At 47.0% G+C, this 25,756-nt stretch overlaps 1 protein-coding gene across 1 annotated transcript; it reads right to left on the bottom strand.

Moving 5' to 3' along the window:
• Window positions 1–4,936: 4,936 nt before the first annotated feature.
• Window positions 4,937–7,331, bottom strand: RHOB (ras homolog family member B). Its single transcript, XM_082048469.1, has one exon. The coding sequence runs from the start codon at window positions 7,033–7,035 to the stop codon at window positions 6,445–6,447; it is 591 nt and encodes a 196-aa protein (XP_081904595.1). The 5' UTR covers window positions 7,036–7,331; the 3' UTR covers window positions 4,937–6,444.
• Between the last annotated feature and the right edge of the window lie 18,425 nt (window positions 7,332–25,756).

The following is a 25,756-nucleotide window of genomic DNA, read 5'->3' as shown; positions in this document are numbered from 1 at the left end:
TGAAATGCAGAAATCGCCATCAATGCAAAGTGTCCTATTTCCATCAGGAAGAACTGAGCTCCTTTCTGTCCCTAGCTGAAGGGCACCCTGTTTGGGAATGCTTTGATAAGAGCAAACATGGGACTGACATGCATCCTCCTGCCCATCGTCTCACCATGCGGACACAGGTTGGTACAAGGCTGGTTTGACACAGGCTCCCTCTGGTCCATTCTCCTTGGTCCTCTAAATGTTGGCAGCCTTATTGTTCATCCCACCTGACTGTCAGAGAAAAATCAAAAGAAATTATGAGTACTTTTAGAGTAGCGTGAAACATGGAGTTCCTTCTAGATGCTCATGAGGGCATGGTTGGTTTAAGTCCAAAACATACAGATTATTTTTCCCCCAGGATTAAATATATATATGTGTGTGTGTGTGTATATATATATATATATGTATGAATATGTATATATTCATCTTTCAAGGTGGCTGTATAATTTCTACCACTGACATTCAGCTACGCTTGCACGGCAGGCAGTGATGTTCCTTGTTATCTTCAGGGATGAGGAAGCTGAAAGTACAAAGCACCCAGTTACTGCTGTAAGAATCTCGAATGCAGAAGGCTGGATTTTCATCTTTTTTGATTTTTACACAGATAGTGTGACTACATCTAACTATGCACATACATTGTGAAAAGCCCTGGTCTAAAACTCACCCTGCTCTCATGGGCAGAGAAAAATCAGCTGTCACCAGGAAGGGCCAGACTGCGGCCATCAAACCCCAGAGAATCCTGCAAAGCAGGACCCGATTCTGCTTGTTCTGCTGAGGTCAGAGGGAAGAGCCCCACTGAGCAAGGACTTTAGTGTCATATATATTTTTTATAAAAAAAACCACACCTACTGCACAGAAGCTCAGGAGCAGGAGAAAAGGCTTTTCCAGGGCTGTCCCCTGCCAGCCCCTCGGTCCCCACCTCCCTGGAGCCCTCGGTGGCTCCGAGCTGCCACCACTCTTCCCTTGCTGGAGGGAAGGGGACATTATCATGCAAATGAGCCCACCAGGAAATGCACTGTGTTTCCAAATTCCTATCTCCAGCCCTTTGAATGCAGAAGAGGATGAATGGCCTAAAAGCAATGGAATTAAGCATTTAGGGCAAAATCCCACCCACTGGTCCCCTTTACTTGGAAGCAAGATTAGCACACACACAAAAACCGCACAGACCAGCAGACAAGGCAGAAATGTACTCACACATTTAATACATGTTGTAGGCGCCTGTCCTGCTATGCCGCTCCAGTTCAGTATACGTATCACACCAATGCCTCCAGTTTTCCCCCCCCACTCCTACATCCCACCTTTTAGCGTGAGTTTGGTGTTTCAATCATGTAAGAAAAGCAGCTATGCCCATAGCTGTTATTCTGCTTGCTGCTGAATTATGGATGGATAATACGCTGCTGACACATATAGGCACCTCTTAGAGGTAACCGCAAAGCCTCTCGCTTCATGGACCCTCTGGAGAACTGGAGTGAGGTTTGTCCTTCTGCATAGGGCATGAGGGTCTGGCCACAAAACTTAACGTACCTGGCTGTCGCTTATCACAGACTGTAGCTTCCCATTGTCACTGGGAGTAAACTTGAAGACAACTCTTTGCTCTCAGCATGAACTTGGAAAAATTCAGTGGGGTGGGGGAGAAGAAGGAAGAGCAACTCATTCCCTTCCTGAAAAAATTGTTCATTCATTACATCAGGCTACTCAAATCTTAAAGACACAGAATCACATAATGATTTGGATTGAAAGGGAATTCCAAAGATCATCTAGTGCAAGCCCCTTACCACAGGCAGGGGCATCTTTCACTAGACCAAGTTGCTCAAAGCTCCATCCAACCAGTCCTTGAACACTTCCAGGGACGGGGCATCCACAGCTTCTCTGGGCAGCTGTTCCAGTGTCTCTCATGTAGTTCACACAGGTACATACACATGGTCTCCAGATCCTAGGTGTGATGATGTTGAGGCTAAAACCTTTCTCATGAACTATCTCACCCTAATCTGTCCTCTCTGGAGTTGCTTACCCTCTCTGCCCTAAACGCTTAATCCCATTGCTTTTAGACCATTCATCCTCTTCTGCATTCAAAGGGCTGGAGACAGGAATTTGGAAACACCTCCCTGCCCCAGCCTGATGCCAGCACCGGTGCTGGATGAGCCCCCACTGATCCAGCCCAGCCCACCAGCCCAGCAGAGAAACCTCTGCATCCCTGCAGGAGCACCTGGATGTGCCCAGCCAAACATGGGACCCAACACTGCTCTTCCTGCCAACTGACCAGGACATGGAAACAGCGTGTGTAGCCTGGACACCTCCTTTTTAGCCAGGTAAAATGGCATGAAAGCTCCCAGTGGGAATAGACCTGCAGGGCTGTGAGCCAGGCTGGTGGAAGGTGAGCGGGTGGTGTTGGCAAAGCCTGTATTACACGGCTCCACCTGCAAGCCCTTCCGGAGGGAGAGGATGTCCCTTCTCTGGCAGTGGAGAGAGGTCCCCTGGAGCTGCCTGTTTCTGCCTGCTGATGGTAAAGGGACCTTGGACAATTATCTTACATGAGATACATAACTTTGAGACTGCTGAGGTGAGCTGAAATCCTTCCTTCCCTTGGACTTGGCATCTAAAGATGTCCAGAAGGAGTTCCACAAGGTTTCAGAGAGACTCCTCCAGCAATTGATCTAAAGCCTCTCTTCAAAAGCTTCCTTGAAGTAGGTGCTTATCAGCTCCCTCCACGCCACCATTTCTGCTGGCTGCCTATCCGTGAAGAAGGCTTTGAGCTGCTGACCTGGAGCATCTGTACCTTCACACACAGACCGGGTTAGCCAGACCTGCAGACAGTTCTTTAGACCTGCAGGGGCGAATGGGGCAGGCACATTAAAGTGGGGCAGATGCGGTGGTGGGGTGGAGTTGCTCAGTGTGACATCCTCACACCACAGCTGGTGTGGCCTCGGCACAGCTGAGTCAAGGAGGGTGGGACAAGCCACTAAGTCATGTCCCCCTCCACCAAAGTGGTGACGCTAACACGCAATGAGGCACAGAGCAAAATGGCTCTGATCCCACTGTCTGACCCCGACGAGTGATCTCACTCTGTCGGCTTACTCACAGCTTCACAAGTAGCAGAGAAAGGTCACGCTCAGTTAAAACTGAAATGTGTTTTCTTACAGTTTTTTCCCCCTTGGGCCAGATGCTGTAGCCCTGACTTGGGCAAAGGTCCAACTGGAAATAATGAATGTAATTACCTTCCAAGCACCTTAGTGGAAAATATTGGTATAGTTAATTATGCGGGGGTGCAATGCTAACACATTTCCCAATGTTTAAAATACAAATATTAATGCTTTCTCCTTTGGGGCTTTAGGAAGATTAGTATTGCTGCAGTGTAACAGAATTTGTAAGTTTTGCAGCTATTGCAATCAGTTTAAGGAAAAGTTTCCAATGCTGATTTTAACATCACCTGCTGGCACTGCACAGAACCGGCCTTCTGAGTGTCTGCGCAAGAGTGAGATCTTTACCCGTGGCCCTTTAAACATTGGATTTTTTTCAAAAGATATTTTAGTACCAAAAAAGTTATTTTAGTATTCTCAAATTGAAGAGAAACTCATCTTTTGAGTGTCAGGAAAAATCCTTGGAGACCAAGGAATCCAAAACATGGGGCCTGGGGTACCTTTTAGGAAATCCTGGCTAAATTGTCTAACTGAAAATGCTACTATCTTCCATTAAGGATCATGGGAAACAACACAACAAACTCACAGCAAGGGCTGAGCACATACTCTAGTATTTGAAGTCTTCAAAATGCAAACCCAGGTTTTTCCACACTATTTGTAATGGGCTTTCCAGTTGTCAGATAAGAAGCCTGCTATTTCTATGTTAATCTGTTGAAAAAGCCCCGTTGCTCTCAGTCGGAGGCTGGCAGAGCCCTCTGCGAACAAACAAGCTGCTAAATGTGTTTTGCTTGCCTTGATGTTTGTTAACATCTCTGAACAATCCAGCACACCCCAGCAGATAGGCCAGAAAAAACAAAAGCCTCGACTCCTTTCTCGCATCTCTGCAAAAGGAGTGGAGAGGATTTACAAAAATATAAAACTGTCCTGAGATTTCCCCTTATAGGTATTGTGGGGAGTTTTTCAGGGGGGAAAAAAAGGGAGACTTCAGCACTTTGGGCATAGACCTTATCGTTCAGCAAAATAACATGCAATGTATTTTGCAGCAGGTTGCCTGCACCTGCCCAGGCGCTTGGTCAGTGGCCGGGAGCATCCTCAGAGCCCAGCAATGGCATCTGCTGGGGACCCCCGGGAATGGGGGACAGGCCAAGGCTTCTTACATTGCTATGGGAATTAACCAGGCCAGCAATTAGAAAATCCAGCCACGTACCTTAAGAGACATTTGCAGTGCAAGGGTAGCCTCCTGCTTCTGATTCAGCAGCCTGTCCCTACCTTGAGTATTCACTTCAGACAAAGGTCGCTAATAAAAACTGATTCAATCTAAATATTTTGTTTGGGGAAAAAAAAAAAGCAGCAGCACCCTATTGCCTGTGCTGCTTTTCAGTGTTCTGCCTGTTTTGTTGCTACATAAGCCCAAACCTCACTCCAGCCATCAACAAGCAGCAGGTGAAGGAGCATCAGGAGCCTGAGCCCAAACTCACCCTGCACAAGGCATGGAGGCTTCTGTGCTTAGCAGCAACAAGAGTGGATTAGTCACCACCTCGAATTTCGAATGTGCTTCCACATGCCATCTGTACAGACAAATAAAGAAAGCAGCTCCCCCAAAGGAAAGTACAGCCACCCTTCCTCTGAAAGCTGCCAGACAGGTAATTCAGCCAGCGGAGAAAACACAAACAGGACCAGGCAGTGGGCAAACTGCTGGAGTTCAACACCGTCCTGGGGTATTATTGCAAGCTGAGGACAGTCTCTGTAAATCACAACACCGCTCTCACAAATGTCAGCATAGAATCTTTTAATACTTTACATAAAAAACTGCATACACAGTTCATAATTTTTTTTGTAAACATCATGTACATCTCAGTTTTTGCCATGTCAGTTTATTAAAAACAAAATCAGAAACAGTCTCAGTACCACTGTTGAGGGAAGGAGAAAAGTAAACAAACATAAATGGATACATTTGTTCTCTGAACCAGAGAAACACAAGATTATTTTCACCCGGGTTTGCTGCCCTGTGAAAATAAAGTTTTAAATAAATCTAGATTCTTTAAATTGCCCCTTAGTATTAATGTCTGATGTACTCACTGCATAAGGAACAGCGCTTTCACACTTTTTTTTTCCAAGGCAGAGACAGTGGTTTTATTTCATCTTGTGTTGAAGTCACATTTTAAAACAAGACCCAGATGAGGTTACCAAGTAAGAATGCTTCCAATGCTAAAGCGTTGTATGCAGATGACAAGTGCATTGAGTGTTTAATTCAAAAAAACCCAAAAAATCCACCAAGTTGTGCAAAGAAATTTCTTTTTAAAATAAAACTTTTAAATAAACCCAAATCAACATACTTGCAGAAGACAACATTAAAGGAAGGAGCAGGCACCAAGATCATAATATGGCAATATCATCCCCTTCCCCCTTGCTCATGCTGCCTCATCCATGAGGAGATGTCCAGCAAGGAGGACAGAGCAGGTCAGCTTTACTTCCCAGTCTGGTGGCTTCTGCAGCTGGAGTCAGTTCAAGGCTCATGTTACCAGCAGGCATTAGTCACTCAGGGAAAGTTCCTTTGCACAACACAAGTCCCAGCTGGGCACCCCCTCCCCACCTCACTTTAAATAAGCACCCCCTGCACTACTCCCCGTTTGCACAAGACAGAAAAGGTAAGATATATACAGACTTCACTTGGGATGACCCTCCTCTCCCAGTCTCAGTCTTCAGGGCACTAACTTCCACAGCAGGTCAGGCTCAGGCCAAAACATCTGCAGGAGAGGCGAGGGTGCTGCGGGCAGTCCAGGGGTGCAGCCCCTTCCCCAACCTGCCCGGGGGGAGGCACATGCAGGCAGGAGGCAGAAGTCCCTTCCAGCATCTCAGCTCCACCGCTCTCCTCTTGCAAAAGAGAGGAGGCTGGCTGGGAGCTGGAAGCAGCAGGTGGTGGGCAAAGGGGAAGAACCAGCTGCAATGTTTGCTCAGTCCAGTCCTCAGCAGCTTTTTTGTTGTTGAGAGTTCGCAATTAACTCGCAGGGGCCGGTGGCAGGAGAAGGCTTCTCCCCACTTTAATCCCAAGACTCAGGGCATGCAATCCCACCCTCCCTCTGTCCCCACAGCTGAGCCAGCACAACCCCTTTTGGCCAGGGCTGAGGGAGCGCACTCCCGCCCTTAGCCCCCACCCCGATTCATCGCCAGCCCCAGCGGGGGGGACAGGCAGATGCCGTGTGCGTGCATAACCCAGCTCCTCTCCGCCTGCCAAGGGGTGACCCAGGCGCTGTGCCCAGCGCCGCGCTCCAGCCGCACCCTATAGGACTTTGCAGCAGTTGATGCAGCCGTTCTGGGTGCCGTAGCGCTTCTGCAAGGCTGCCCGGGTGGCGGTCTCGAAGACCTCCCGGACACCCTCCTTGGTCTTGGCCGAGCACTCCAGGTAGTCGTAGGCCTGGATGCGGATGGCCATGGCGCGGCCGTCCTCGGTGCGCACCGGCTCCTGCTTCATGCGGGCCAGCTCGTTGCGCACATGCTCGTCGTTGCGCAGGTCTTTCTTGTTGGCCACCAGGATGATGGGGACGTTGGGGCAGAAGTGCTTAACTTCAGGCACCCACTTCTCCGGGATGTTCTCCAGCGAGTCCGGGCTGTCCACAGAGAAGCACATGAGGATCACGTCAGTGTCCGGGTAGGAGAGGGGTCGCAGTCGGTCATAGTCCTCCTGGCCGGCCGTGTCCCACAGGGCCAGCTCCACCTGTTTGCCGTCCACCTCGATGTCAGCCACGTAGTTCTCGAAGACAGTGGGCACGTACACCTCGGGGAACTCATCCTTGCTGAAGACGATGAGGAGGCAAGTCTTACCACAGGCACCGTCCCCCACCACCACCAGCTTCTTGCGGATGGCGGCCATGGCCAGGCTCGCCAAGCTGGCCTTGCCGTGCAGCAGGACGATGGCAGCGCCCTCCTCCCCGCGGCCGCCGCCTCCCCCTTCCTCTCGCTTCTCACAGGGCACCGTGGCGAGCCGGGCCCGCGCAGGCAGGCGGGCGCGCTGTCCTCTCTCCTCGCACCGGCACCGCGCACTCCGTCCCCCGCCTCAGGGGAGCTCTACGGCCGCAGCAAGCGCCGCCGGTCCCGCCCGGCTCAGCCCTTCGCAGGGGAAGCACAACCTCCACTCCTCCCGCTCCGCGCCGCCACTGCCGCAAGCTGCGGGCCGGCGCCGCTATTTAAAGGCGCTCGCGACTTTCTTAATATAGCCGGCCAATGGGAAAGCAAAGAGTGAGGTCATCCCCGGCGGAGAGAGCCGCGATTGGCGGGGTGCTGCGGGAGGGAGGCGGGGCGCGGGGAGGCGGGGGAGCGGGGAGTGAGCGGCGGCGGCGGGGACAGGAACGGGGGCTGGGGACCGGGGCTGGTGACCGGGGTTGAACAGAGCCGGGCAGGGACATCGGGGCGGCTGGAGCCGGGCGGGGCGGCTGGAGCCGGGCTGGGCGGCGGCGGGACAGGGCCGTGAGGCGGCAGGCGGGGCTGAGAGGTGAGCGGGGCCGGTCTCCGCACGCCCGGAGGACCCGGGGCAGGGCTCCGGGCTGCGCCGTGCAGCCGGCGAGGAGCTTTCCCCCGCAGCGCGGCTCCAGCCGCCCTCCCGGCCCCGGGGCGGCGGCTTTGCGGCCGGTCCGGTCCCCGCCGTGCTCCCCGGCGCTCGGGGTGACCAGTCGTAAGACGCTGGGCGAGCAACCGAGACAGAGGGAAAATCTCCTTGTCCCGGGCGCCGTCTGTAAATCCCAGGCAAAGTGGAACTGAGGTTATTGCAGGCGGTTAAATAAAACAAAAGCTTTCGGTGGATATTACTGGAAAAAACCGCAGGACTTGACCCCTTCCTTAAGCGAAAAAATTCATCGTGTTTGAGCCTCTCTCCTGCCAGGTTTTGGCCAAAAGGGAACAGAGGAATTATAAAGCGAGAGAAGTAGCAGACTTGAACTGAAATGCCCTTTTGATCTCAATTCACAGAGACATCGGAAGTCACAGCCATGAAAAAATAAACGCGGAAAATAAATCAGTGCAAAAGACCGGAGTTTCAGACTGCTTCAAGTACCTTAAAATAAAAGCAATGGCTCACGCTGGGTGCGTTGATAAACCTGTGTATTGCGAAGCCTCTCCCTGCGAAATTACCGGGAGTGATTCGCTGTGTCGCTGTTGCAGCGATCGCTGTTTAACTGGGTGTTGTCTCAAGCTTTTTCCCTGCAAACATTTTCACCTCAGCCATGTCCTGTGGCTACTGCCTCCCAGCAGCACTGGCATTGGTAAACAGAGCAAAAACGAGTGATTTGAACAACGTCATTGTTATTAAAAACTGTATTTAAAAATATCCACTTGAAGACCAAATGCACCACTGAGTGTATCAAATTACCTGGCAAGTTATTATTACTTGCAGCAGACTGTTACACAACCGTGTGTCAATAGGGCGAATGGTTCACTTAAACCTAGACACTGAAATGTAATTTTCGGTGGGATTTTTGTAATTCCCACTTCTCCCTGTCAAAGCAGCATGTCCCTGGATGGTGATGGATGGGTTCGTATCTTCATCTTGCATAGTTTGTAATGCAAATTTTATGTGAACTGAACGTGATAAATTCAAACTAATGTTCAAAAAAAACCCACAAAGAACCAAAACAAAACAAAAACAGGAAAAAACAACAACAACAAACAAACAACAACAAAAACAACAAACAAAAAACCAGAAAAACACAAACAACAACAATAAAACCCAAACAAACAAAACCCAAACAAACAACCAAACAAACAAACCAAAACAGAAGTAAAATGTAGTCATAGGCACCGTGTTCTTCAGTAGCTTTGGCCTTTTAACGGGCTAATTTTCTGACTTTCATTGCCCCTTCACATCCTGATGTCATTGCTCACAGTTTCAAATTCTTCATGAAACAACAACAACAAAGTTACCTATGTGGAAGCCTTCTCCAAGCTATTTTGTTGAGCATGTAGACCTATTCTGATGGGCGGATAGAGTTAACTTGCTATATAAAGAAAGTCCTCTAAACAAATTCTCTGAGCTGGGTCTCTCAGCGGTGCTGGACCGGTGGTGGGTTTTTCCCTGGAGTTCAGAGCCACCTCGCGGTGGCCCCGCCGGTTTGGGCACCACCATCCCCACGGCTCCAGAAGAGCTGCCGGTGCTTCAGAGAGGGTGGGAGGTGCTGCTCCAACACGCTTTGGAATCCCTTTTTTATTTGGCTTTTCGGTGGCGCGAAGAATCATGCCTGGATATTTGCTTTTGCTTTTTCATGAGCAAAACACTTCCTTAAATGGAAAGAAAGAATCATCTGAATGAGCGATTGTGTTCACCATCTCATCTGTGCTGTGCCATGGATGCCGGGGAAATCTGCAGCTTATTCATTTCAAAGCGCATGGCTCTGTTGTTCACCCAGGGTGCTGCTGGCAATTACCTGTGTGCCTTGGCACAGAGAAAGCAAAGTACATGGCCCACATTCACACTTTTTAAGAGTTTGTAGCAGGGTGGCCTCGTCTAAACGCTCTACTGGTCCCAACTTCCAAATTGTGCTAAGGAAATAACTCTGCACTCCAACTAACCCAAGTCAAATCCATAGCAGGGGCTCTTCTTGTGATTGAACAGATATAGTTCCATCTCCCACTTACCATCTGAGCCAGAACCGCTTAATTTTCTAGCAAAGTCTTGCATCTGTAGTCTTCCACATAGTTACACTGAAGGCAAAGAGTCTGATGTTTCATGTCTCACCTTGCAAGAAAGACTGCAGCAAAGTCTATGTAATTGCTTGACCCAGGATTCCAAATGCTTTATATTTATTTTGGAGGCTTTATATTAGAAGACTGTCCTAGGGTACACTCCACCAATGGACTCTATAGGGAACATCTAAGTCACTGTGCTTATCACAAATTATACCTAAATGTGTAATTGGCCTGGGTTTCATACTTGATGTAAATCTGTTACATGCTACCTTTCTCCTGCAGTGGATTTAACCCATAAATATCAGTGCACTGTGTGGTACTTGCCCTAAGATGTCTAAGTGGAGGTGAAGAAGCCCTTAATGAATATTATATTTTACCTCTCTTCTCTGGAGCATTGTTTCTTCAGCCCATACATGAAAGCATGAAGTAAGCCAGTTTCAAGAGCAGTGGAAACCAGGAGTAGAGTTGTTCACAGGATCCTTTTCCTGCTTGAATCAATGCATCAGGGAAAATGGGAACCTGACCAGCAGTGCTGTAAATGAGCACGGTGGATAATCAGCTATGGAAGTGCTGAAGCTTCCTTCTCAGGGTGGAAAACCTGGAAAGAAAATAGTGAAAATAGTCTCTGGGATGAGGTGGCTTTTTCTCTCCTTAGGGGCTTTTGTACAGTATTCAAGCACAGTTTTGGTCTGGAACGTACCAGGGAATGCAGCCAGCTCACATATTTGAGGGTTGAATTTGAAATTTATGTTGTAATTTTTATATTTTCTGATCAAATTTGCATGCTACACTAAACTATACTTCTTCAAACAAGATGAAACTTCACTTCCAGTAACCCCTACATGTGCACTCTTGAAGCAGAGCATTAGTCCTGCTGCACCACATACATCTGTATGATTGATGAAGAAAGTATGAAGCAGGAGAAAGAAGATACCACTTCTGTGCTTTGATTGCTTCTGCTGGTGGTTTTGAGATTAAAACTCAGCCTTTTGTTTTTCACTTGATTTAATCCAATTGGCATTTTTTGTTGCTGAGAAGACAATTCCAGTCACTTACTGGAGATTGTTTCCAGATTATATTCCCCCCCGCCACCCTGCTCCTTTTCGTTAAACAGATTTTCTAAAGGGCACGTCTGTAACTCAGATAATTTGTGTTCAAGAACAAATCTGTGCTAGAAGCGTGAAAGCTCAGTGGGGAAGGTAATCTTTCTCCGTTTTGTCAATAAGTAGGCAAGTAAGTACATTGCCTGCTGTGGCATAATGTGCTGAGGGAGCCATATGTGCCAGTGCTGTATCCTGAGTCCTGCACGCTGACTTGTCCTGTAACACCAGCAGTAGCATCCTGCCATCCTCACACAGGCAAAGCTGAAGGAAAGTGAAGGAAAGTAAAAGCTAACTAAATATGAACAGTTCACAGGTTAGTGCTAAAAGGCTCTGAGTAGACAGAATCAGAGAATCACAAAATAGTTTGGGTTGGAAGGGACCTTCAAAGATCATCCAGTCCAAGTCCCTGCCATGAGCAGCGACATCTTCAACTAGATCAGGTTGCTCAGAGCCCCATCCAGCCTGGCCTGGGATGTCTCCTGAGATGGGGCATCCACCACTTCTCTGGGCAACCTGGGCCAGTGTTTCACCACCCTCATTGTAAAAAATTTCTTCCTCATCTGTAGCCTGAATCTGAACCCTCCTTTAGTTTAAAACCATCATCCCTTGTCTTGTCATAATAGGCCCTGCTAAAAAGTCTGTCCCCATCTTTCTTATAGGCCCCTTCTAAGTCCTGAAAGGCCACAATAAGGTCTCCCTGGAGCCTTCTCTTCTCCAGGCTGAACAACCCCAACTCTCTCAGCCTGTCCTCACAGCAGAGCTGTTCCAGCCTCTGATCATCTTGGTGGCCTCCACTGGCCCCTCTCCAGCAGGTCCATGTCTTTCCTGTACTGAGGGCATGGGAGGAGAAGCAGAAATGCTGAGTGTTTCTCTAAGCTGCTAAGAGTTTCTGGCACATATAGGAACCAGACCACTTGTTGGGTGTCACAGCAGGCCCATTGCTTTCCAGTGTCCCCAAAGAAAAACAGAATTTAACTCTCGCATCCCCTTGCGATCAGTGTTCTCAGCAGAGAAGCCACACTGATCTACCTAGAAATTGGAATGCCAAGGCACATAAAGAGAAGGTCAAAAAGACCTGGGTATTTTCATACAGAGGTTGATGCTAAGCACAGCACATATAAAAGCACACCATCACAAACAAGAAATGCCTTCATGATCCTAAAGGGCTGTATGGGACCCACTGGCATTGCTCTTCCAAGGACTAAGTGAGGCAAGTCAGAAGCTGATGACTTTCCTTTTGTCAAGCTCCTATGACAAGACTGTCAGACTCATATGGAACAGGACTCAGGAAATATGGTCCGGCAGAGTAAAATCAGACCACCACAGAAAAATAAAGTGGCCTTAGGTCTCCAGATGACTTCAAATTAAACAAGTTCCTCACCCTTAGTCTAAAATTTTTAGACCTAAAAATCCTCATGTCTGCTGAAGAACTTTTCTGTAGTTGTATGAAATAGGTGGGCTGACTACATAACTATACTAATCAGCAGTTACATATCTGCATCACTGATAATGCTTTTGGAAACAGTTCTCTCTACAGAGACCAAATTAATCCACCTTTGTTTCCCTCTCTTCTCAGGTTTTAGTGATTGCAGACACCTTGCAGTCTCTGTCTACCAGGAAAACTGAGGCAGAGAGAGGAGGATTTGTCCAATGACAAAAAGATACCAAGGAATTCAGTCTTCACCTCTGGAGTTCAAGATACTATCCGTAACACTGGACAGTTCTTTGTCCTTATACTCTCCAGTTGATAGACTACATCTCACTACTTTGTGGATGATCAAACGCTGGAAAAGATTGGTCGGAGAGGCTGTTGAGACTCCATCCTTGGAGTTACTCAAAACCCAGCTGGACACTGTCCTGAGCAGCCTGCTGTAGTTGATCATGCTCTCAGCAGGGCAGGATGGACTAGATGATCTCTTCCCACCGCATCCACTCTTTGATACTGCAATTCATTTCTCTATGATGCTTCAGAAGATCTGGGAAGGAGTGTCTTGTGGATCTGTCTGGCAGGTCTACTGCTGTTTTTCACTCTAGTGCTGTCAGCACCCCACACAAAAGTAGTTTGGCACACTCACTACTGAAATGCTCACTCAAGATGAGACTTTTGCAATAGGAAGAAGGACATTTCTAAAGTAAACATGCTGTGATTTGTCAATGAATTGTCTAACTTTCACTTTATTACCAGTAAAATAGGTTTCTTAAAAAAAACGTTAAGCCATCAGGTTCTCTTTGTAGATTGGTTGGCTATATTAAGAAACATCAACCTATTCCTTTAAATACTATAGTCATCATTATAGTCTTTGAAGAGTGGTGGTAAGTTCTCCTTGCAGGGGCACCAGTGACCTAAGGAAGCTGAGCTGGGAACAATATTAGAAGAAACCAATCTAATACTGAACATCAAGGAAGAGAAGAAAGTAGACGCTGGAAACTACTATCCTGTAAGTTTAACAAACTTTAATCTCATATAAGTTAACTGTGACTATGTATGAAGACTGAGAACACTTTCTTAACACCTGGCTGACAGCAGATCTATGAATGAAAGCAGCATGGACTTACACAGGATAGCTATCACCATTGGTAGAATTCTACCAGCAGACCACGGCAGGAAAATGTTGTCAATAAAACTGATTTGGATAGTTGCTCAGTACAGTGTTTTATACTCCATCTCACTCACGAAATTAAGTCATTCAATCTAGAAAATGAAATCTGTTATGGACTGAACACTGACCATAAACAACATCTGAGATGATAAAACAGAAATATAGAGCACTGCAGGAATATTGGTTATATCCAGACTTGGTTTATGCCTTCATTTTTTGATCTATAATAACAGTTAAGAGCAAAGTACTCACAATTTCAGAAGATTCTGATACCAGAGAAATTCAAAGGGGAAAAACATACGGAATGAAGGTAAGATAAGCATATGGAGAGAAAAAAAATATGAGTGGAAGAATTCCAAACTAACGGGATTTCCCTCCTCTTCTCCTTCTACCCTCCACAAGAAAAGAAAAAAAATAATCCCAGTGTGGGAATAATCCATTTTGTTCTTCATCTTGTTTTTCGAGGGATGGCTGCTCTTAGGAGAAAGGTAACCATAGTTGGAGACAACCACTGGGGTAAGATGTGCCTCCTCTTTGCATCGGGAACAGCTTCCCAAGTCTTGCAAGCCAAGTCTGTTTGACACTTATGCCACTGACACAGAGGTAGATGGGAAGGAGATGGAACTAATTCTCTTCAATGTGGCAGGAAAGAGTGAATTCAGTTACCGAAATCTCCGCTCAGTGTTCTACAGGGACACTGATGTTATTTTAATGTGCTTCTCCGTGGACAGGCCTGACTCACAGCAGAACATCCTTGATTTTGGGGTTCCAGAAATCAAACTGTTCTGCCCTGCAGTTCCTATTATTCTGTTGGCTACCAAGACAGAACTATAGGGTGATGAAGTTATTAAGAAGAAACTAACTTCTTCAGGCAATGAGCCAATTAACACTACAGAAGGAAACGCTCTAGCTGCCAGCGTTGGGGCACATGAGGCACACCTGGAGTGTTCTGCCAAGACAAAAGGTGTTGATACAGCCCCGGAGATTATTAGTCACTGTGCATTAAATGGGAAAAGGAGGAAAAAGAGACATGACAGACACTACCAAATTTTGTAAGAGAAGTGAACATTATTTTGTTGTTGGATTCCATGATGTGGAAAGGTAAGTAGATATCAATATGTGGGTGCTACAGGAGCTGCTTTTGTGTTATAGGAGGATAGAAATTCCTTATTTCTGCAAAGTGTCACACTAGAAAAGTTGGATTGGCTTCCTTCTCCATCTCCAGCACAGGCTGAAGAGCACAATTCCAGATTCAAGCTGAGTGCTGGTCTTGAGAAATAGAAATGACCAAGCTATTAATACATACAGTTCTTCCACAGAATTGTTTTGGTCGAGAAGTGCACAAACTAGGACGGGAACCTAAACCAGAACTATTGGCACAAGCACATGAGCATGTTTTTCAGTTAATCTAATCCCAGCCTTCCCAGCTGCATGGCTCAGTGGCTGGCAGCTCTGCTGACGAGGTTTCCCAGTATGCGCTCCCTTCCACAGGCTTCCTTGCAGGATGTCCTTGGGGAAGGGAGTCACCACACACCTATCCAGTAGTCTGCTCTGCTAACAGCAGTGGGTTTCTGACTGGCAGAACAGGTCTGGCTTTCTCTAGGATTCATTCAGCATAAATGCATCAGGAAAGCAATGTATAGCATAGGGTACAATGAAGGCAGTGCCATCTCCACTTCTTCAGGCACAGGTAAATAAACTCAGGTAAAACAGCCTGGCTTTGGGGTAGGATAATCCAGTTCTTGATAGAATTCCTGCCTTAAAAGGAGAGAAGCGAAAAGACGAGACATCCGTCTCTAAATCTCTTTGTCCTTATGGTCTGAATGTATCTTAAAGCTTTCTGTCTTTACTTAGCACCTGCAGGCAGAAGACATGAAGTAAAGGGAATGCCAAGAACCAGGCTCTCAGCTTTGTGAGTCGTTAACAATCTAGAAGGAGACTGAGACATGCTGTCAACCAAAGCAGAAAATCTGAGAGAGGCACAAGGATGGACCAAAACTGAAAGACTTGGAGTGCATCTCCATACTCCTCCCTTCTCTGAAGCACTGATTGCTGGCAGCCCAAGGAACTGGGTTATGGACTGACATTAAAGATGCAAGTCTGGGAGCAGGCAAATAATGTGACTGCAGGACTGGAAGGCACATGCTGTAACACAGTAAGTGGACAGCAAAACATTTTAAGGTAAACTCCTTTTGATCCTGAAGTAAAGGTACAGGGCTAATTGAGCGTAACTCTGATGAACTAGAACGTGGGAGTCTATCACTTTCTTTTGCAGACTTCCTCGGTGGTGGTTTCATTACACTGGCAGCTTGGTTACAGCTTCCCAGGGGAAACAAAATGAGAGTAAACACAATTTTCTGAACTGATTAAGCTACCTGGAGCTGCACACGTAGTAAACTAGGTTTTCCAGGTGAGAGACCTAGTAAAATACACATGAAAGATTTTTGCTTACCCATTCTTCCCAGCAGTATTTGTCTATTGATATTACCATGAGTAGAAATACTGAGATGGGCCAAGTATTTATTATTGGAGGGGTTTCTGCTCTCCTTTTACTTCATTTTTTAGCAGCAGTTTTGAAGTCCACAATCACACTGCAGCACAATAACAAACACTTCAAGGATGACACTTTACATTTCCAAAAGTACCTTTTTTCCAAGAATCTCTGAGCACTTTTCAACACGAATTACCAACTCATCTCTTGGTGACAAGTACGTGTTATTTCCATTTTAAAAACTGAGAAACTGAAACTGCTGCATAAAGTAACTGTGAAACATCTACTTCTTGGAGCTTTCTTGACTTGTTTTCCATGCCCTTTTCTCTTTTCCCTCTTGGACCATTCTTAAACTCAGTTTCCTCTCCACTCGCTCTATAATAATCCCCTCGATACAACCTGATATTGTACCCAAACGTGAAAACCCTTCTCTCCTGCATCTTGGACGTAAGTGTTCTCCTGATTCGATTCAGGTAATAACATTAATGCATTTCAAAGAGCTGTATTTATGTAGATAGTTTTAAATTGTTATTTCCATTTTATATGTGTATGTGTGGGTGGGGAGGATTAGACTGCAGATAAGTTAAAGAACAGAGGTGTCTCAGGTGCCTCTGATGTGGGGTATTGAATGGGAGGAAGGCAGTTTTGCAAAGATGCTAAACACTGACTGTTCCCACTGCTTGGAAAGTTCAGACCACTTTGGCAATTCTGGGCTTACACCGCCTGGTGCTTAGTAGGACACTGGTCAGCGTGTTGACTGGTGTCTGTTTTCAATCTAAATAAACAAGTATTTTCCTCCAGAAGGGTGCTTTGTTCAAGATAAGGGCAACTGGTTTCACTGTACATATGTCTGAATTAAACCGCTGCTACACTAATCTTAGTTTCTGTTTCTTAACATTAACCTTGTTATTGTATTTATGTGAAATAAAAAGTTGGCAGTCTGTTTCCACTGTATACTCCTCTGCAACTGGAAAAGAAAAACCCGTGGGAGGTTTTTCATCCTCTTTTTGTTAAAACTGTATAAATTATCTTTTTGCCACTTTTGCCAAAAAAATCCAAATGTTCTTTCTCTTTATTTGCCTCAGAGCACTTTTGCAAGAGCAGGTTGTTATGTGGCTGTTGAAGAAATCCATTGGACAGCTGTCCCCGTTTTAGGGCATCTGGGTCCCATGAGAAAACCACAGACTGGATAACTTCCTTTTTTTTTTTTTGTATTTTAGCATCAGCCTGTGGTTCAGAAAGCAGGGGATATAGCCCAGCAGTCAGGGTATTAGCCTAAGACATACGTGTCTGTGATTTGCTTCCCTATTCCACCACAAGCTACAGTTTGTATGACCATACAGGAGAGACTCTGCACATCTGCACTGTGGAGCAACTGGAAGGACACAGTCCCCCCCAAAACAGCATGGAGCTCAATGTCTGCTGCTTCATCCTTCCCACTGAAGATTGTGTATGCCAGCTATAGAAAAATGTCAGTCATTTATACGAAAATGCTATCAGTACATACATGCCCACAGGGCAGTCCTGTAGGGCTGATTAGTTACAATATTTGCATACAAGTTATATAACAATATTCTTACTAATGCTCAGTGACTAGGGGTCTTCTCCTGGAGCTGGGTGGCCTTCGACGAGCAGGTGTGTTTTTGTATTAAAATGATATTATAAAGAACAAACTATACTTTAGGTTGAGCGTGCCCACAAAATTTAGAATCATAGAATAGTTTGGGTTGGAAGGGACCTTCAAAGCTCATCCAGTCCAACCCCCTGCAATGAGCAGGAACATCTTCAACTATATCAGGTTGCTCAGAGCCCTGTCCAGCCTGGCCTTGAATGTCTCCAGGGATGGGGCATCCACCAGCTCTCTGGGCAACCTGGGCCAGTGTTTTACCACTCTCATTTAAAAAAAATTCTTCCTCATGTCTGGCCTGAATCTCCCCTCCTTTAATTCAAAACCACCACCCCTTGTCCTGTTGTAACACGTCTTTCTAAAAAGTCTGTCCCCATTATGTGGCAATAATCACTAGATGATCAACTGTCTGTGTTTGACTTCTCAGTTCCAGGATAGGTTTAGTTCTACAAATGGAAGTTAATTACTCCTAGACATCTCATTTGTCATTAGTATAATACTAGCTTTCTAGTAGGCCTCATGGTCAAGTCTTTTGGCCTATCTTAGCCACAGGCCTGCAGGGTTGTTGTACTCAAGCATGTGAAGAGCTTCAGATATTGGCCATGGCAGAGCAAGAAAGAATGAATGAGACTGGCATGCGGAAAGTGATGGATGGCCCTATCTCAAACCAGGAACAAAAATCAATAGCGATAAATCCATATAGAAGAAAGCTGCCAGAAGTCAATATCCAGGCTAGACTTGAGCCAGAAGAGCTCTCCTCCAATGCAAGTCTTTCTGTCAGTATCAAAGGAGAGAGGAGGGGAGAAAAAGAGGGATAGGGAGAGGCATGTCTCCAGGGATGGGGCATCCACCACCCCTCTGGGCAACCTGGGCCACTGTTTCACCACCCTCATTTTTAAAAAGAAGAGGGAGACAAAAGGAGAATCGCAAATGGTTTTATTAACCTTTTTTTTTTTTTTTTTTTTTTTTTGCTTTTGTGACTTTAAATATTAAATAGGACTTTTTATTAAGGAAAATAAGAAGCAAAGAAAAGGAGTACTGTGAGAGAGAAGATGGAAATTAACCGAACATTCACGGGACCATATCTAAGATTAAAGACACTGTTTAGTAAAAACATACCCGGACAGCACACAACACAGGGCTTTGGAAAGAAGAGAAGTTTGAAACTAAAAAAATCCCCATGGGTTATTTCCATTTCATTGCCTGTTTCACAAACGGAGTGGAGAGAGGATAATTCTTCATTTTGTATTAGTTTTCTATGTAAATATATCTTTCTAGTGGACAATCTATCAGTCTACTTACTAATTCGTCTGTTTACTCAAAATTATCATCAGACAGGAAGCATTCTATATTTTATGAAAATAGATTCTCTTAGGCTTTTGTCTCAGCTTTCTTCATAATATCTTGCCACTTAATCAAATTCGTTTTGTGAAATGTACTGAATCGGTTTTAAATAATTCATCATCTTAGAGTGTATCTCTGCCATCACTCAGAGAATGACAAAGTGATACAAGAGCTTGCAGCTCGTTGTTATGTTTGGATGGAAATAAGGAGCTGGATCATGGTATTCCTTCACAGCAGCTCAGAGCAGCATATGAAAAGGGAGAAGGACTGCAACTTTGTTTACCAAAACTAAATTTTAGGTGTCCCTCAGGCCTTGAAAGCCTCTTTGTTCAGCTCCATCTCTGCTAGTGGACATGTCTATCATTAAAACTACCTCCACACTGTTGATGTGTTCACATCTCAATCTGCTTGGTTCCCGAATACGCGCTTTATGCCAGCTACCTCCTGTGTCAGGATGAGACAGCTTTTGGGGACAACTTCCCTCAGCACGTCCCTTGGGCTGTGCCTGTTGAGCAGACAGACTGGTAGAGGAACATTCGATTCATGAATCACACCAATGACTGGCTTCTGAGCAGTTCCATGCTGTTGGAAGCCACTTTGTCACCTCAGGTATGTTTGACCCAAGCAGTTTTGCAAGGTGGATGTGTCCAGGTGCTGGGAGTAGGGGTTTTATTAAATAGCTGCCTGTTCTCATCCAGCTTTGGTTGAGAGGGAATTTGCAAGCTCAAAGGGACTAAAAAGATGCATCTTCTCCCTTTCAATCCTTTTGCTCAGGCGGTAGGTTAGTCTTTGCAGAGGCTATCCTTGGCTTAAACCCAACTGCTAGCCCAAGGGCACAGGTCATTGTCACCAAACTGTCAAATCCAATGGCCCAGTAGAGGCAAGGCTATTTACCCACAGGTTCATCTGGCAGCAGGGCTGAGCATGTATTCCCAGTAGGTGCATGAGCACAAACACACATATTCAACACATATCTACATATATACATGGCCAGCAACACAGAAACGCTCAACACACGGAAACACAACAGCACGAAGGGCCTCATCCTGCTCTGGTCTCTGGCTGATTAAGATGAAAGCCATTTAATGGAATATATACATATACATATACATATACATATACATATACATATACATATACATACACATACACATACACACATATATATATATATATATATATTTGTACCGCCACATATACAACATGGATCCCTCTAGCCACTGTCCCAAGACATTCAACCTACCCAGTATCTGGCCCCTGGATCTCCGGTTGACTCTTGCACAAACACACAGAACCAGGTCTCTCAGTTGACTTCCAGACCCATGATCTCCCCAGTAGGTGGCCAAGTCCTTCCAATAGCCAACGCACAGACCTCTGGTGGCCCCAGCACGGAGCCCAGGCTTATGGTTGCTTCAATACCTGGTTCCCAAAGCTTCTTATCCTATTCGCCAGCTAGTCCAGCTTGACATTCACCAGTGATTCACCCAGACCCCAAACACGTGTGTACACAGAGTAGAGAGTCCCTCAGCCCAAAAAAATATCTGAAATGGAATTCAGTGAGAAGACAGGCCCTGCTGACCAGGCACAGGACATGGCCAGACAGACATCCTGATCAGCCAACTCTTCACAAACCACTGGCCCCTTTTATCCCCTTGTCACTCAGTTTTCCCACACTTGTCCCTTCCCAAACCACACAGATCCCTCCATTTCCCCAGCCTTGGTCCCTCTCCTAAACATCCCGTAGTAAGTCCTCTGCAATCTCAGGATGCTCCTCCGTAACGTTTCCCACACCTCCAAGGCATTAACTTATGCCCCTCAGTCTGTAAGAGCCTTTCCCCTTAGCTCAGGGTGCTGAGTGTCCCCCTGGACCTTGCTCTGAGGCTCCTTTGGGACAACCCTGGGAGGGGCTGCATCAGGGGCTCATGTGGATTATTTGTGTTCCTCATCCTGCCTCTGAGCTACTTTGTGTTGGTGGGATGAGGCTTCAGTCACACCCCCCAGCCACCATGGGAAGACACCTTTGGGTTTGCCTGCTGCTGCCTGGCCCATCATTGACCGCTGTTTACCACCACTTACCCCTGGAAGGAGATGAAATGTGACTGTGATGAAGGCCTTTGGCAGGGTAAGTCTAAGTAAATATTTATCAACAGCCAAATGTAGAAAAGAGAGCTAATAAAAATGCATCTTTTGGAAGGCTCCCTGTGCAGCAGTTTTCTGCAGGAAGGTAAATTTAAATTAATGTTGCGCTAAAGCACTGCTTTGCTATTAAAAACAATGAATGGGTCCAGGTACATTTCCAGTGACCTGCTATAAATATAGTGTGTGCTGCATTAGTAGTAAACTGCCAATAGATGATGGTGCTCTGAAACAGGATGTAGGCAGCTCAGACCTTTGCTTCTCTTCATCCCAGTCTCGTTGAAAAGGGTACATGGTTTTGCCCAACAACTGGAGCTCAAGGCCCACCATACTCGGTCCTGCCATGGCTGTCAGAGCATCACCGTGCTCCCCTTCGCTGAGCCGATGCTTCAGCCTCCAGCAGGGCCATGGAGGGAATGCTGAGGGCTTGGGAACAAACAGCATCCAATGTCTCAAAACCAAACTTGTTATTTTCCTCTGCTTCTACCCAGAGAGCTGGGTTCCCATCACAAGACAGACTCGGCTTTATAATTAGACGGTACAGGGAAGTCTTATGGTAATATGCATCAGACTTTTCTGACACATTTGTGTGATAATAGCCACCCCAATCAAGAGGTAGGATTGCAAACTCAGCACCATCTTGTTGTTATGTGTTTTACGGTGCCTAACATGAGGGGCTGAACCACCCCAGAGAAGATGGAGGAGCTCCCACGGCGGCAGGGTTTCATGAGGTCCCTTGCTGCTGCCTGGCCACAACCCAAATGCTTCAAAACAAGTGCAAACCATCATGTCTGGTAAACTCTGCTTAACCGGAGATCTTCCCAGATTCTCCATCTGTCGGGAAAAGAGGTTAATCCAGTGCCAGCACCACAGTCGCTTCTCTACACAGTCATACACCCCATCTCAGAGACCCCTGGGGAGAGGAAGAGCCCAGGGACAGTCCTTACTCGCTGTGACTCATCGGGAAGCCGGTCCTGGTACTCAACCTGCTGCCCTAATTCAGCTACAAATTGGTGTTAGACATAAATGTTATTTACCTCTAATTAATTACTAAGGCAGTGTGTAACAGTACTCAAGAAATATCATATTGTTATGTGTCTGGATGCAACGCAGCTCTCCCTAAATCATGCTGAAAGCTCTATTTCCCTCCTGCTATAGAGCAGATTACTTCAGTCTCAGTGCTGGTACATAAGGAGAAAATTTGTTACCCTTCTGGAAAATCAATAGGCTCCTGGCAAACTAGCTTCGGTGCTGTTAATCATCTTGATGGCACCATCTGCCTACGTACCAAAGCACAGCAGGAAAACCACCCCACTGCCTGTTAGAAGGCCCTGCCACAGGCAGCAGCACTAGGACCTGCTCTGTGGCTGCAAAGCCCCAGCACAGCCGGACTTGCCCCGCTCCTGCAGCTGAAACGCTTCCAAACCCAGCTGAAGTGGCAGGAGGATCAGCGGACTGCAAGTACAGAGCTTGCTGGCAAATCCGCCATGTCCCTCCCAGGACTTCCATCCATGGCCTCTGCCCGATGTCCAAAAAGCAGCTGAATTCCCAGAAGAAAAGCAGAGGAGTCAAAAATGCTGAAAAAAGATCCAGCCACCTGCGTCATTGCTGCTGGTGTGTGTAATTCCTCAGCGCCTCACCAGCATGTGAAGGACGTGAGAAATCCCATGGCAGAGCTCACCAGCTATAGACCATCAGAGGCTGTTGCAACAGAACAAGGGGTGATGGTTTTAAACTAAAGGAGGGGAGATTCAGGCCAGACATGAGGAAGAAATTTTTTACACTGCGGGTGGTGAAACACTGGCCCAGGTTGCCCAGAGAGGTGGTGGATGCTCCATCCCTGGAGACATTCAAGGCCAGGCTGGACGGAGCTCTGAGCAACCTGATCTAGTTGAAGATGTTCTTGCTCATTGCAGGGGGTTGGAATATATGAGCTTTGAAGGTCTCTTCCAACCCAAAATATTCACTGATTCTATGATCACTTATTGCCATCTGAGGCTCCAGTATGGGGCATCCCCAGCAAGGCAGGGTCTCCTCCCTCCTAACGGAGCTCAGTGCTTCTCCGGCAGATAAAAGCAAAAAGTCACAGGAGGACCTTCCCTGCAGGGCCAGGATGGTCTGGTGAAGCTGGAGCCAAACCCAAGGGAAGGATGAAGCTGGTGACACACTGCAGCACGAGCAAAGGAGCACTGGCCAGGCTTACAGCGGACAGAGCTGTGGCAGAAGTCCTGGCTGCTGCCTCTGGAGATGTGTTCCCCACCAGCTGCTGCTTGGATGGGGAAGGGACCCTCACGCCATTGTGTGCAGCTTTCCCATCCCAGCTGCCAGGTCTCTGCCTTCCCCCAGCACCGCATGGGATCTGCAGAGAGCCAGGCTGGCTCCAGCAAGCTGAGGGGACACAGGCAGGAGCAAACGGCCGTGCCTGGCTTACCCTCGCCCGGTATTCATCAGTGCTTTTCTGAATCACAGACATGGCTTTGTCTGTGGGATATCAACTATGAGATTCAGAAATTAATTCAGCTTGGGAGCTTTGGATGACTCAGGCTGCTGTGAAAACACCCCAGGGCAGAAATGAGATGTAGGGCAAATTCACCCTAGGGGTACCTCTCAAGGGACTTTAACTGAGGATAAATTTAATTTGCAGAACTGAAGCATACTTTATTTACCCATTCTAAGTAGTATTTTAAATTGAAATATTCAACTAGACAATCAAGAGGCTCTTAATGGGTTGCATTTATTGAGAGTTTGATTTAATTTCCTCAACCGTGGAGTCCCAGGCATATTTTTTTTCCCCCCAAGTAAATTATCTGCTGAATTTCTCTGTTGTACTAATGTATGAAAATCTGAATTCATCAAATAAACAGACAAGATGGCACAGCGCTGATATTAGGTTTTCCGCAAACCACCCAGTGACCCTGCTGAAAGAAAAGCAGGATACAGTCATCATACGTGCTTTTCGGTCTTTGCAAAGACAGAGCTCTTTCTCATCCACCACTGTGCTCCCGAAGATGGGTCTAAGGTATAACAGCCCTCAGGGTTCATTCAAGTCTGCTACCAAATGTCTACCTGGGAGAAAAAAAAATACATTTCGGTGGTTGGAAAAATATTGAGGCAAAGGATTTGCAACACTGAGCCACATGGGCTCCTGCCTTAGCGCTTTCAGTGCAGCAATACTTCCCTGCAATCAATAAGCATTTCATCATCATTTCTGACACAGAGCAGGAAGGCTGTAAGGAGCCCAGGCTCAATTCTTGGCTCCACTCTCTCTGTGTGCTTTGAAGCATCATTTCAGGTCAATACAGAAGGACCTCAGTGCCGTGTCTTCTTCACAACAGGCAGGCTGTGTGCTGGGGGCTCCCAAGGAGGAATCACAGGATCATAAAACAGTTTGGGTGGGAAGGGACCTTCAAAGCTCATCCAGTCCAAGCCCTGCCATGAGCAGGGACACCTTCACCCAGATCAGGTTGCTCAGAGCCCCGTCCAGCCTGGCCTTGATGACTGCAGGGATGGGGCATCCACCACCTCTCTGGGCAACCTGGGCCAGGGTTTCACCACCCTCAGTGTAAAAAATTTCTTCCTCATGTCTGGCCTGAATCTCCCCTCCTTTAATCTAAAACCATCACCCCTTTTCCTGTCATAACATGCCCTTCTAGAAAGTCTGTCACCACCCTTCTTACAGGGTCCTTTTAAGTACTGAAAGGCCGCAATAAGGTCTCCCTGGAGCCTTCTCTTCTCCAGTCCAAACAACCCCAACTCTCTCAGCTGGTCCTCACAGCTGTTCCAGCCCTCTGATCATCTTGTTGGCCTCCTCTGGCCCCTCTCCAACAGGTCCATGTCTGTCCTGTGCTGAGGGCTCCAGAGCTGGACACAGAACTCCAGGTGGGGTCTCACCAGATTGGAGCAGAGGGGCAGAATCACCTCCCTGACCTGCTGGCCACGCTCCTTGTGGTGCAGCCCAGGATACGGTTGGCTTTCTCAAGTTGGGTGTGGGGCCGGTGGGGGGGTCCGGAGCAACTCAGAGTGTCTGAGAGGACCAGCCCTCCTCTCCCTGAGCATGGGGGACTGACAGGCAGCAGTCTGTGGCAATGGAGGGGAGCAGACCGTATTTTGGCTGTACCTTCTCCCCCTGGGAAGTCTATGCTGACGGCCAGGAGCTGACCGGAAACCAGGCAGCCGGCCGTCACGAGAGAAACCCCGACAGCAAAATCTGTGGAAAGGTCTGGGAAAATTCCTTCTGAAAGAAAAGCCTCATGTTGGAGGACACATCTGGATCCCATTTGCTCTCCGCCGTCTCTGGCGATGCATCAGACTGTTTGAAAGCTTCCCCTGGCCCACTCAGCCCATGAGAGACAGGGAGCTGCTCTGGCTGCATTTTCATAGACTGAAGTCTGGGACAGGACCAGGGTCTGAAACGCACTTGGGGGGAAGAAGTTCAGAGAGACCTCTGAGTCCCTCTGAGGGAGCTGCACTGGCCTTCAGAAGAAGCTCAGCAGTAAATGAAGGGCAATTTGGCCACGTCTGCCCCCAAAATGGCACTGCTGAAGCAGAGGAGTGGTTTTAAGGCTTGATGATTAAAATTATGCAGGTTTTATATCAGGTTCTATTTTCTTGCACTA

This window comes from Streptopelia decaocto (genome assembly GCF_964273445.1).
Source record: "Streptopelia decaocto genome assembly, chromosome: 3".
NCBI lineage: Eukaryota > Metazoa > Chordata > Aves > Columbiformes > Columbidae > Streptopelia > Streptopelia decaocto.
This window is presented reverse-complemented; position numbering and strand designations above follow the sequence as displayed.

Excerpts from the sequence above, each read along its gene's own strand:
- RHOB (XM_082048469.1), bottom strand. The coding sequence starts at position 7,035 with ATGGCCGCCATCCGCAAGAAGCTGGTGGTGGTGGGGGACGGTGCCTGT.